Raw genomic sequence first — 13378 nt, 5'->3', positions numbered from 1 at the left:
AGGTAAGCATTTTCGGGTGGGGGGGGGGGGGGGAGCACTGCACACAGAAGGTTTTTTACCTCCATGCATATGATGCAAAAAGGTAAGAAACCACTTTAAATATACTTTAAGTAAATGTTAATGTTTTGTGGACTCCACTTTAAGGTTTTCCCGATACAATACAATTAAAAAAAAAGGGAAGACTATGCAGAATCAAAACCTTCATTTTTTTTTTCCTCGACTAAAGAAACATTTGCAGTATGTCTAGCAAATACTTCAGCTCTATTGCCAATTATAGATCGTTATCAAACTGTGAATTTCTCAAAACAGCGAACTTCTGATTACAATTGCAAATTTTTATTGAATTCTTTAGTTTGCGAGTGCCATTTAAAGACGCATTTTTTTTAACCAATAATCATGTGCTGCTTGCTTGTACATTGACAGACAGCTAAGAATGCTGTATAACAATCTCATGAACTAGCATGGTTGCTGGAGGTGCATGTATATATGTATATATATATATATATATATATATATATATATATATATATATATATATATATATATATATATAAAAATAAATAAAGGACTAATAGAGCAACAAGTTCAGAGAGACTTAATTCAGTCTATACTTTTTTCTATTTAAAAGATGGAAGAAAAAGCCGGAGCATTAAGAAGAGATAGAAGCTGCTGCCTGTCCACATGCTCTGACTCGCTGAGATGCAGCACAGAAGCGTGGGAGTGAGTGGGAGATCAGTAAGATGTCATTGTACACACCAGAAGAAAGGCACAGAGGCCTTTAACACAGTAACAGTCATGCAGCTATTGTGTTTGCTCTGTCTACATTCTCTAGTGTGCAGAGTGCAACCTTAATTAATCCTCTGGGTCATAATGCAGGGATAACCCTTTTGCAAAGGGAAACTATTATTACGATTTTAGTTTAATATCCATGTAATGCTATGTCCTTACTATTTTATCATTTTAATTCATTGTGCACGAGATCAAGGACCATAAAATGAAAAAGTTGCCTTATGTGAAAGACCTATTAACATTACATCTATGTATACCATACATGGACCATATTTGCAAGGAAAGTAAATGGCTAAGTGGGTGGCACAATAGCCTTCCGGTGTGGGGTCTTGGAATCTGTTTCCTCCGTAAACATTAGGGATGAGCCGAACACCCCCCGGTTTGGTTCGCACCAGAACTTTCGAACGGACCCCACGTTCGTTACGAACGTTAGAACCCCATTGAAGTCTATGGGACTCGAACGTTCGAAATGGAAAGTGCTAATTTTAACGGCTAATATGCAAGATATTGTCCTAAAAAGGGTTTGGGGACCTGACTCCTGCCTCAGGGGACATGGGTCAATGCAAAAAAAAGTTTTAAAAACGGCCGTTTTGGCGGCAGCACTGATTTTAATGTCGATTAAAGTGAAAAAAAAGTGAAATATTCCTTTAAATATGGTGCCTGGGGGGTGTCTGTAGTATGCCTGTGAAGTGCCACGTGTTTCCCGTGTTTAGAACAGTCCCTGCACAAAATGACATTAAACGGAAATAACACCATTTAAAACTGCTTGCGGTTTTAATGTTATATCTGGTTCCTGCAATATGGTTGAAAATCATTGAGAAAAATGGCATGGGTAGCCCTCCCTGCCCATTACCAGCCTATTTGGGTCTTGTACGCATATTAAGGGGAACCCCGTACCCATATTAAAAAAAGGAAATGCGTGTGGCCCCCAGGCCCTATATACTCAGAACAGCAGTATACAGGCGGTGCAAACAAGACAGGGACTGTGTAGGTTTGTTGTGTTAAGTTGAATCTGTTTGTAATTTTCAACTGGTACATTTTTAAAGTGTAGCTCCAGTCAAAAAAACTATTTTTAAGCTTTTTGGAAAACATAGGGAAGGGTTATCACCCCTGTATAATTTGTTTTGTCGTCCATCTTTTTTCATCTCACTTGCTGCTGTCTCCTTGCGTTTGCAAGTAGGAGATGTTTGTAAGTTGGATGTTTGAAAGTAGGGGCCTGCCCTATATGCTCTGCAGAAATGGCGGAACAAGGTGTTGGTTTTGCCACAACATTGTAAGCCCTCAAAGTGACTCTTGGTGGGCGCTGGAGCGCCCTGCTGTGAACGATTATATCAAGAATTGTAATTACATGCCATTGTTGAACAGTGGTAGAAAAATTGACCTTTGGTGGTTGTGGTGCTGGTGCCACAACACTATAAGTCCTCACCGTTACTCTGGGTGGGCACAGGAAGGGGCTCTCCTGTGAAATATTATATCAAGAATTGTAATTACATGTCCCTGTTAAACAGGGGCAGACAAATTTGGCCTTAGGCACTGCTGCTGGTGCCACCACACTGCAACCTCTTCCATATACTCTAGTTTTTTTGCTGGAATTAGCCCTGCTGCAAAGCATTGCATCAAAAATTGTACTTAAACGCCCCTGTTAAACAGGGGCAGAAAAATTGGGCCTTAGGCACTGGTGCTGGTGCCACCACACTCCAACCTCTGCCATATACTCTAGTTTTATTGCAGGAATTAGCCCTGCTGCAAAGCATTGCATCAAAAATTGTAATTAAACGCCCCTGTTAAACAGGGGCAGAAAAATTGGGCTGCTGGCATCACCCAGAACCAAAAATGTTCTTCCAACATATCAGCGGAGGAGGAAGAGGATAGACAATCAACATAACAGGACAGTCACTCAGCATCAGCATAGGAAGTCTTGAAGGGATGTGGTATTTAAAAAAAAATTATTCGGTTACATCAGCTTCAGGTGCTTGGTAGCTGTGGGTGATCCAAGACTGATTCATCTTGATGAAGGTCAGTCGATCAACTGATTCGGTGGACAGGCGCACCCTGTGATTGGTAACAAAGCCACCAGCAGCACTGAAGGTGCGTTCCGAAAGAACGCTGGATGCAGGACAGGCCAGTAGCTCAATTGCATACTGTGCAAGCTCTGGCCAATGATCCATCCTCAAGACCCAGTAAGCCAGAGGATTTTCGGTGGGAAAGGTGTCCAAGTCTGACCTTGCCCCTAGGTATTCCTGCACCATGTAAATTAGACGCTGGCGATGGGTGCTGGAACCAATCATACCTTGGGGCTGCGGACTAAAAAATTGTCTGAAAGCATCAGTCAGACGGCCACCTTCTCCACCGCTCCTTCTGACCGATGCCTCAGCAACACGTTGTCCAGGACCAGGAGTTTGTAACCTCCCAGTCTCTGGGAACGCGTTGCACAGAGCTTTCTGCAAGGCCTCCCGGAGATGTCTCATCCTCTGCTCCCTCTGCGATGGCAAGATAAGGTCGGCAACCTTACCCTTGTACCGTGGATCAAGGAGAGTGGCCAGCCAGTAATGGTCCCTCTCCTTGATCCGAAGAATACGAGGATCCTTCCGCAGGCTTTGCAGGATCAGGGAGGCCATGCAGCGTAGGTTAGCTGAGGCATTCGGTCCGGAGTCCTCTGGGTCACTAAGGACAACATGATCCGCAGCTACCTCCTCCCAGCCACGTACAAGTCCACGTGTTTCTTGGGACTGTAAATCATCCCTATAAGGCTGCTGCTGATGCTGATGCTGAGTGCCAGGCTCCACCTCCATGCTGACACAATCATCCTCCTCCTCCTCTTCCTCCTCCTCACCCTCTTCCTGTGTGATGGGTGGCACAGCAGGAACACTGTCTGGATAAAGGGGGCCTTGAGAGGCAAGGAAGTCCTCCTCTTCCTGCCTCTGTTCTGCCTCAAGTGCCCTGTCCATTATTCCACGCAGCGTATGCTCCAAGAGGTGGACAAGAGGTACAGTGTCACTGATGCATGCACTGTCACTGCTCACCATCCTTGCGGCCTCCTCAAACGGTGACAGGACAGTGCATGCATCCCTGATCATGCCCCACTGATGTGGTGAGAAAAAACCAAGCTCCCCTGACCCTGTCCTGGTGCCGTAGTCGCACAGGTACTCATTGATGGCCCTCTGCTGCGTGTGCAGCCGCTGCAGCATGGCCAATGTTGAGTTCCATCTGGTGGGCATGTCACATATAAGGCGGTTCTTGGGCAGGTTCAACTCCTTTTGGAGCTCAGCCAGCCGAGCACAGGCATTAAATGATCGGCGGAAATGCACACAGACTTTCCTGGCCTGCTTCAGGACATCATGTAAGCCGGGGTACCTGCCCAAAAACCGCTGCACCACCAGGTTAAGGACGTGAGCTACACAGGGCACATGGGTCAGTTGTCCCTGTCGGAGGGCGGAGAGGAGGTTGGTGCCATTGTCGCAAACCACCATTCCTGGCTTAAGCTGGCGTGGCGTCAACCACCTCTCGGCCTGCCCCTGCAGAGCTGACAAAACATCCGCCCCAGTGTGGCTCCTGTCCCCCAAACAAACCAGCGCAAGCACGGCATTGCATCGTTTTGCCTGCGTACTTGCGTAGCCCCTGGAACGCCTACGGAGCACCGCTGGTTCTGAGGACAGAGCACTGGAAGAGGCCATGGAGGAAGAAGAAGAGGAGGGGGTGGAGGAGAGAGGTGTGTCACAACCAATAGTAGCATTTTGGAGGCGTGGTGGCGGAACAACCTCCAACACTACTGCACCTTGTCCTGCATCCTTCCCAGCAGCCAGAAGAGTGACCCAATGGGCCGTGAAAGACAGGTAACGTCCCTGTCCATGCCTGCTGGACCATGAGTCAGCGGTAATATGCACCTTACCGCTGACCGCCCTGTCCAGCGAGGCAAGGACATTGCCTTCCACATGCCGGTAGAGAGCCGGAATCGCCTTCCGTGAGAAAAAGTGGCGTTTGGGGACCTGCCACTGAGGAACCGCACATTGTACAAACTCACGGAAGGGGGCCGAGTCTACCAACTGAAAAGGCAGCAGTTGAAGTGCTAGCAATTTAGCCAAGCTAGCATTCAACCGCTGGGCATGTGAATGGCTGGGAGTAAACTTCTTCCGCCGGTCCAGCAGCTGGGGGCAGGGACATTTGCCTGCTATAATCGGACGTGGGTGTACCACTAGCAGAGTTCCCGGAAGCACTTGGCTGTGACACACCTAATTCTACACCTTCATTCCTCTCAGAGCAGGTTTCAGAGAGGACTGAAGGTCTAGTGGGGTTGGAGATGCCAGCTGATGAGGAGCAAGGAGAGGTCCGCTTTGTTCTTTGGTGTGGGTCTTTGAGGTACGCTTGCCAACGAGCTGCATGGCAGGTCAACATATGTCTGGTCAAGCATGTGGTGCCCAAGCGGCTGATGTTTTGGCCACGTGAGATACGCTTGAGACATATGTTGCAAATAGCAGTGGTGCGATCTGATGCACTCGTCTCAAAAAAGGCCCACACCAAAGAACTTTTAGAATAACGCGCAGAGGAAGCGCTCTGCGCAGGCGGAGCTCTGCGGTGTGATTCAGTCGGTGTGCTGCCCCTAAGCTGGCCCCCGGAGGGCATCCTGCCTCGTTGGACATGTGCCTCCTCCTCCTCCTCCCTCCTTCCAGGCACCCACGTGGAGTCAGTGCCCTCATCATCCCCTCCCTCTTCATCGCTGTAGCAAACCTGGCAGTATGCTGCAGCTTGTGGAACATGACTGCCAGATTGCTGTCCTTCTTGAGCATCCCCTCTCTCTGCGCTCACGCTACTGCCTTCCTCTAGCTGAGTGTCATCATCAGAGCCCACCAAACACTGGGCATCCTCCTGGAGCATGTACCCAACACTGTGCTCCAAGAGTTCAGGAGACTCCTCAGGAGGACGTGGTGGGTCTAGGGAAGGAGTCACTGATGATGACATTGAGAGGAGGGAAGACGATGCGTTGGCAGCTGCTTTGCTACTACCCTGAGACTGGGTGAGAGAGGATGAGGAGGATGAAGAGGGCTTGGTCATCCACTCTACCAAGTCGTTGGCATGTTGCGGTTCAACATGTCCAGCTGCAGAAAAGAAGGACAAGCATGTCCCATGGCCACGTGCTGATGACAATGCACCGCATCCACGACCAGCACTGTTGTCTCTAGACACAGAGCCTGCTTGCCCTCTTTTATCGGCTCGCGCCTGTCTGCCTCTCCTTGCTGGCCTTCCAGACATGGTAATGGCCTGAAGGGAGTTGGGTAAAACAGTAGTTGGGTAGTTTATATTGTGCTGGAGGCACACAACACCCACTAACTCCTGCAGATGCCTTTTTTATAGAACAGCAGAGATAAAGGGGTATATACAGATGTATACTGTGCTGTGCTGGAAGCACACACAACTTCCAATAACTCCTGCAGATGGCAATTGGGCTCAAATAGAGAACAGCTATGTAGGTGGATTATAGCGGTATGTACTGGGTACAGAGCACGCAGACAGCACGCACTATCTCCTGACACTACTGACTGCAAGCTCTATTATTAAAGATGGACCACTAGCTATATAGGTGAGGTGAATATCACGGTGTATACTGCGGTCAGGGCACGCAGACAATAACCAGAAAACAGCAGAGATAAAGGGGTATATACAGATGTATACTGTGCTGTGCTGGAGGCACACACAACTTCCAATAACTCCTGCAGATGGCAATTGGGCTCAAATAGAGAACAGCTATGTAGGTGGATTATAGCGGTATGTACTGGGTACAGAGCACGCAGACAGCACGCACTATCTCCTGACACTACTAACTGCAAGCTCTATTATTAAAGATGGACCACTAGCTATATAGGTGAGGTGAATATCACGGTGTATACTGCGGTCAGGGCACGCAGACAATAACCAGAAAACAGCAGAGATAAAGGGGTATATACAGATGTATACTGTGCTGTGCTGGAAGCACACACAACTTCCAATAACTCCTGCAGATGGCAATTGGGCTCAAATAGAGAACAGCTATGTAGGTGGATTATAGCGGTATGTACTGGGTACAGAGCACGCAGACAGCACGCACTATCTCCTAACACTACTGACTGCAAGCTCTATTATTAAAGCTAGATCACTAGCTATATAGATGAGGTGAATATAGTGGTGTAAACTGCGGTCAGGGCACAGACAATAACCACTACACAAGAGCAAGATAGGAAATCAGCCAAAAACGATTGGTGTGTAACTGTGTTGAAGGTACACAGAACACCCACTGCTTCAGATGCCAACACACTACACGAGGCCGCCTCAAAGGTGGCCTTATATAGTGTGGGGCGTGCACTACACAGCCTGAGCTATGATTGGCCACAGGCATCCTGCCTGTGGCCAATCATGGCTCTCCTCGCTGCTGGCGCTGCGATTGGCCAAGCATGTGGGGTCACAGTGCATGCTTGGCCAATCATGAGCCAGCAATGCACTGCGCCATCGCAGTGCATTGTGGGCCGTGCGCGCCACACGAATTTTGACGCGAACGGACCAAGAGTTCGGATTTCGCCGAACGGACGAACAGCCAATGTTCGAGTCGAACGTACGTTCGACTCGAACACGAAGCTCATCCCTAGTAAACATCATCTAAATGGGGTTTTTTCTCCTCTTTCTGTATCAGCATGGGTTTCCTTTACTCTCCAGCCTTCTTTTAAAGCCCTGCCAGGTAATAGGCTTTCGCCAAAAACTCATCATACAGCGTGAAATTGGCAATTTATTGCTAAACGACCATGTAGAAAAAAAAACACACATGTTCATCACATTAAATATATGACAATCAGATTGTACATTCTTTGTATAATCTTCCTTGGCCTTACTACAAATAGGTTATATAAGTATCTACCTAAACAAGCTGTTCAGTTGTCAGCTATGTTATCTTGTATAGAAGGCTTTTTCACTACATAAAGAGGAGTGCCACCAAAAAGGGGAAGCTCCGCTTGTTTGGCCGCCGAGGAGGAGGGCGCAGGGAGAAGTCCCTGAGGAGGAGGAGACACAGGGGGAAGCTGGCCACAACCTAGATGGGGTAAGTGCGTGGCTGGTCGCCGGACGAGCTAGCGCCGATGGGGGGTGTTTCTGATGGCTGGTTCGCGACCGAGCGAAGGGGGGGGTGGTGGAGTCTGGCTTGGTTTGACTCACGGACTCATGGACCGAGTGCGTGTGAATGGCTTTTTGTTTGTTTGCTGCCCCCCCCCCCCAAAAAAAAATGGAGCACCAGCCGCCACTGCTCAGTTCTCAGATTACACTCAGCTAACTGCTCTATGCTGTACAGTGTGTGATCAAACCTCCACCCTACAGTGTGCGAGACCAGACCTCCACCCCTGCCTTCTGGAAGCTCAGAAAGGCAGGGGTGGAAGCTCAGAAATGCTGTGTAAAATGTGTGGTTTGGGAGGATGTAGAGGAGAGAGGGCTGCAGATAAACACTTAAGGAGGACTGGTTTAATCTTTGTGCATCACCTGAGGCCAGCCAGTTCACTGGGTATATGTAAGGGTTTACAACCACTTTAAATGCAGCAGAAAAAAATAAATAAATAAATAAATAGGTCACAAAGCTAACTTTGCTGCGTGGCAGAACTATACAAATCTTAGGATGGGATAAAGAGTAATAAACAAGTACAACAGCTCCCACTTATGCATTATAATGGTGTATTTAGCCAATTGCCTAAAGTTAAGCTTTCAATTGCATTCATTGCTAGTGTGCTAGGCAACCCAATTTACCATCTGAAAGCTCCTTGTGGAATGGAATTCACACTGCATCATGTCAAAGAATATCGGGATGGTGGCTTTACGTAGCTCCGTCTCCGGGATCAAGGTCATCTCCAAAATAGGGCCAACCATTTCAGGAATGAATTTAATTTTGTGCTGACCTTTGAGGGGAAACAAAACAGCTAATATCAGAACACTCACAAACATCAGAGGATGAAGAAATACGTCAGTAAAATTCTGCTTCTCTCCTTGGAATTTATCCTTATTTAAGTAGATAACCTTCAGAAAAAGAGCTGCATTATTATATTTTAAACAGTGTATAAGTACAATTACCAGACAACTATTCAAGGGGGAATCAAAGCAGCACTTGAAAGGCTTTCAAAAACCAGGCACGTTTACTTGCATATACTTTAAACATTTGTCTGGATTAAATCAGACAGAGAGGGAAAGAAAGTGCTTGGGGCAGCTCTTCTTTATGCCTAGCTGGAGAAAACGCTATACACCTTTCAATTTAGCAGGAAGAAATTATTTAGGTGTCATTTATTTAGAAATTGTGAAAGAAAAACCATCAGGCAATAAATAAAATCCCTGAATGAGCTACTAATGATACGTTGCAACTCTGCCCAAGCATGAAAGTCTATTCCGTTTACTTATATCATCTCTTGTGGCAGTTAAGAACTGCAGCCTCTTGTCACACAACTCTCTGCAACATTCCTGCAGTGCAGTGTAGTTAAGAAACGGAAAGAAAATGCACTACATAACTAAAACATGCACATTAGTCCATATTTTGTCCCTTTAAATACCCTGCAAGTGCAGAAAGATACCCACTGATCTGCCAGAAGTGTACTAATTTCCTAAGTTCTGTGGTACACTGGCAACACACATCATTTTGTGAACTGAGTGGTGTCAGCCCTGCCAATTGTCTTTTGCTAAACCACTCCTATGCTAAGGACTCCACAAAATAAAGGCGTATTATTCTGTAGTCCAAAATAATTACTAGGACTGCTCTTTTAGCACAGGAAAGGTACAAACTACACAGGACAATTATAAAGCAATCTTCTGCGCTCAAATGTGGTGCTCCAAAACTGATAAAATGTCTGCTCCTCTGGCACTGATATAGCACTGACATTGCCTGGCTGCCCTCTTAGGACTGTGGGTATACCTTCAGATAGAACTACAAAACAAAAAAAAAAAGAGGGCACACCAGCATAGCGCATTACCATGATGACATTTTATTGACTGTATAATAGCAAATAATGCACTCACAAACGCATGACAATAACAAGCATATCATATAACACGGGTGTGACTGCCGCCAGATCCCCACCAGGCTTTTTTTTACCTTCATGCATTCTATGCATGAAGGTAAAAAACCTTCTGTGTGCAGCAGCCCCCCTAATACTTACCTGATTCCCCACTCAATCCAGCAACATCCACGAGAACCTTGGTTCTCCAGGGACTCACACTCCTGATTGGCTTTTGCCAGAAGTGGGAGCCACTGAGTGAGCCAATTGGGAGACGGAGGGGGCAGGGCCGAGCCGCAACTCCGGAGGGGGCAGGAGGCAGGGGCCAGCAGTGCCGGTGTGGGACCCAAGAAGAGGAAATAAATAAAAAAACAAGACTATAAATATTGCTTTAAGCATTTCCAGGGAGAGCCCCTGTACATCAGAGCCAGTGGCTAATGCATTCTTTTGTTTCCGAACATGGTCTTGGTCACTTGATTTTTCTCAAGCAAGTACTGTACGAAATACATAAAAATTGTTTGTTCTGTTATTTTACGAAAAAAAGATTTGTGCTCGTCCCATCTGATATTTTCACATGAACCACCATGACTCTTGAAAGCTGTGCACTAAACATTAGATTATCGGACGATTGCTTCAAATGCATTTTTTTTTTCCAATATGTTCATTGTGTGTACTAGGCATTAGCCTTGTTGACTGAAACACTGTGTAGGTCACATGGGCAATCAACCTGTGGCCCTCCAGTAATTGCAGAACTATAAGTCCCATCATGCCTCTGCCTTTAGGAATCATGCTTGCAACTTCCAGCCTTACAATGCCTCATGGGACTTCTAGTTCTGCAGCAGCAGGAGGGCCACAAGTGTATTGTAGTTAGGGAGTCACATTGGCTGCTTTAAGGCATTAGTTAATTAGCTCATGTTAATTTATGTTTCTGGTTACAGGTGTATTGTTAGAGTAATATGAGGAGGTGGTAGGAACCACCTCTTTAACTGTATATAAGACTTGTATTCTTGTTCTACTAAACTGTCTGAAGTTTTACCCTACACTGAGCTATGACTAGTGAATGGGAAAGCTGAGGGGTCTTGGATTGTGTGGTACCCGACAGAGGAGCGATATGGCAGACAGACTCATCTTGAGTACGGGGGTCCGTCACAGGGACAGTCCCTCAAAATCAAGGACAGTTGAGAGCTATGGTGTAACTAGCATTTCTCAGAAGAGAATCAGCAATGGCAGCCTCCATATTTCTTCCAGTACAGTTTTCCTTTAAGCATCCATACCTACTCTTCCAAAGAAACTTTAAATTGATGGAAATAAGAGATGACTGCAGCCGGGCTTGAAAAGTGAGAGACAGAGAATATTCTGAGCTTCAAGCTGCACAAACATAAGTTTCTGATCAAGTGACAACGTGGATATTTTACACTTGTGGCGTTAAAATAAATAATAAAAGCACGCGCATTTCCTCCCCTTTCTGATAGAGTGACCCTGGAAATGTTTAATGGTTTGCAGCGCACACTTCAAGGAGCTGTAAGGCATACTCCTTTTTCAGGGCTGTTATTTTCAAACTTGTCTGTGACAGTTTTCATGTATTATGTCTATAAAATGTCAGAGTCAGTGTTTCAGAAAACAAATGCTTCTGACACTCGGTTATTCATCAAACACGGCATCAATGCCATAAAGTTTTCCGGAGGTTTTATTGCTCTCGGTATAAAGATGCCACAGACAATGTAAACTTTCCGCAGCCGGCAATGGAATTTAAAAAAGCACAATGAAATGCATAATTAAAGGAACAGTCCAGTCAAACATAAAAATGATAGTTACATTTGTAAGGGGGGGGGGGGGGGGGCACAGCCTACTTCTTGAGCTGCCTAATTTCTGTTCTGCCATTCATTATGTGCCTCTGATTCAAAGTGTATGTACAGGCCAAACTTTTATCGTCATCTTTGCGTAGAGTAATAAAGGGTTGGATATGTTTGATATAGGGGGCCCCTGACATCATCAAAGGGCTGCACATAATGTAAAATGTATGTAGTTACAGAAAATAGTCAAAGACTGCACATGCTAACTAGATAGCCAGACTGTAGGCATTCTACAGGCAAGATTGGTGATCAGAGGACATGCTACAAAGACACAAGAAAGAGAGGGCACACGAGCCTAGCGCATTATCCCAATGCAACATGTATTGTAAGATAAAAATAAATCTACTCACAAGCACCATAACAAATAAAGCTCAACAAATTATCAATTACTCTGTCCACTCCGTGTGATCTTGGTCTTCGGAGGACACCACCTTTGAGGGTCATCAGAGCCAAAACCTTCAAACGCGCAAGCCAGTGGGAATCCAGGTCATGTCCTGCAAAGCCCAGGAGCTCCTGCAGTGGACCGAATAACTCTGATCATTTTATGAGCTCTGTCTGTCATGGTGCTTGTGAGTAGATTTATTTTTATTGCATTGGGATAATGCTCTCTTTCTTGGTTCTTTGTAGAACGATATTTGGGCCCCCCCAGTTCTAAGAGGGCAGCAAAGTGTGGTACGTTAATATTTACATCTAAGAAATGAATGTATATTAAGAACTAGCGTTAGGCCACCACCATACTCATGAGCAGGAGGTGTCTTGTCCTGTTATGTTTATCAGGGGGACATGCGCCAGGAGACCGTCGGAGACTGGGAAAAGTTACAAGAGATTGTTAAACATTACCACTATTATAGCTCATTTAGAAAACAGCGCCCTCTACAACCCACTTTTAAAATTACTGCCATTTGTGATTGCTATCCTTTCAGTCAGAGAAAAAAAAAATAATAATGGACAGCACAGAAAACGTATGGATATGTGGGAAAAAAAAATCATCTAACTAGTAGAATTTAGTTTAATTGAAAGCATATATGCAAGGCAAACATAGACTATTGGCTGCAGGGACCCAGCAGCCACATAGTACCAATAGTTAGGCGTTAATCTGTCAAATTTTACTGCTGCCTGTGTCCCAGTTGGAGACCTTTCCAGTCACTCACTGCTCTGGAGACAAAAAATAGAAGTATAAAGAATTCTCAACACTAAGCACTTGACAGGTTCGACAGCTGTCCCCATTGGAATATTTCCCATAAACTCCTGTTCTGGCGACAACTGTAGATTTATACACCTTTTTCCAACAGTGAATGTAAACAGAGAACTTTTGAGATGATCATAAGCAGTAAAACCATTGTTTTAAGTTTATACATGCTTTGGGGCACCAAGAATCCATAAAATGTTCACCGTTTTATTTGCCTTAATCTATATGAGCTATTGAGGCTGCCAAAGCTGGCCTCTTCTTCTGAAAATACTGATAGATCATCATACTGATCTAATGGTTTCATAACTGATGGGGAATAAGTATACAGAACAGGAATAGTGACATCATACTTGTTTCAGGACCTTAACTGGTATGGAGAGAGTCTGAAAGTAGTATTTTGAGGAGGAGAGATAAGCAAAAGCAACCTTCATAAGTTTTCTAGGACAACAACAAATGTGATCATGGCCAGTGCAACAATGGCCATTAGGCTACACGGGCCATGGCCCAGGGTGCCATTGTCGCTAAGGGAAGCACAAAGCCCAGGATTACCATGCAACTTGGAG

At 45.6% G+C, this 13378-nt stretch overlaps 1 protein-coding gene across 1 annotated transcript in view; it reads right to left on the bottom strand.

Moving 5' to 3' along the window:
* DOCK1 (dedicator of cytokinesis 1) overlaps positions 1-13378 on the bottom strand; it is a 613707-nt gene that overhangs the window by 137743 nt on the left and 462586 nt on the right. Inside the window, exon 33 of the mRNA XM_077455510.1 lies at positions 8542-8690. Within this exon, the coding sequence (XP_077311636.1) occupies positions 8542-8690 (149 nt within the window). The remainder of the gene's footprint in view (positions 1-8541; positions 8691-13378) is intronic.

This window comes from Lithobates pipiens, unplaced genomic scaffold (genome assembly GCF_037356315.1).
Source record: "Lithobates pipiens isolate NorthernLeopardFrog02 unplaced genomic scaffold, aLitPip1_a1.2 Scaffold_25, whole genome shotgun sequence".
In the NCBI taxonomy this organism is placed as follows: domain Eukaryota; kingdom Metazoa; phylum Chordata; class Amphibia; order Anura; family Ranidae; genus Lithobates; species Lithobates pipiens.
Note: the sequence above shows the minus strand (reverse complement) of the source record. Positions and strands in the feature narration are given on the sequence as shown.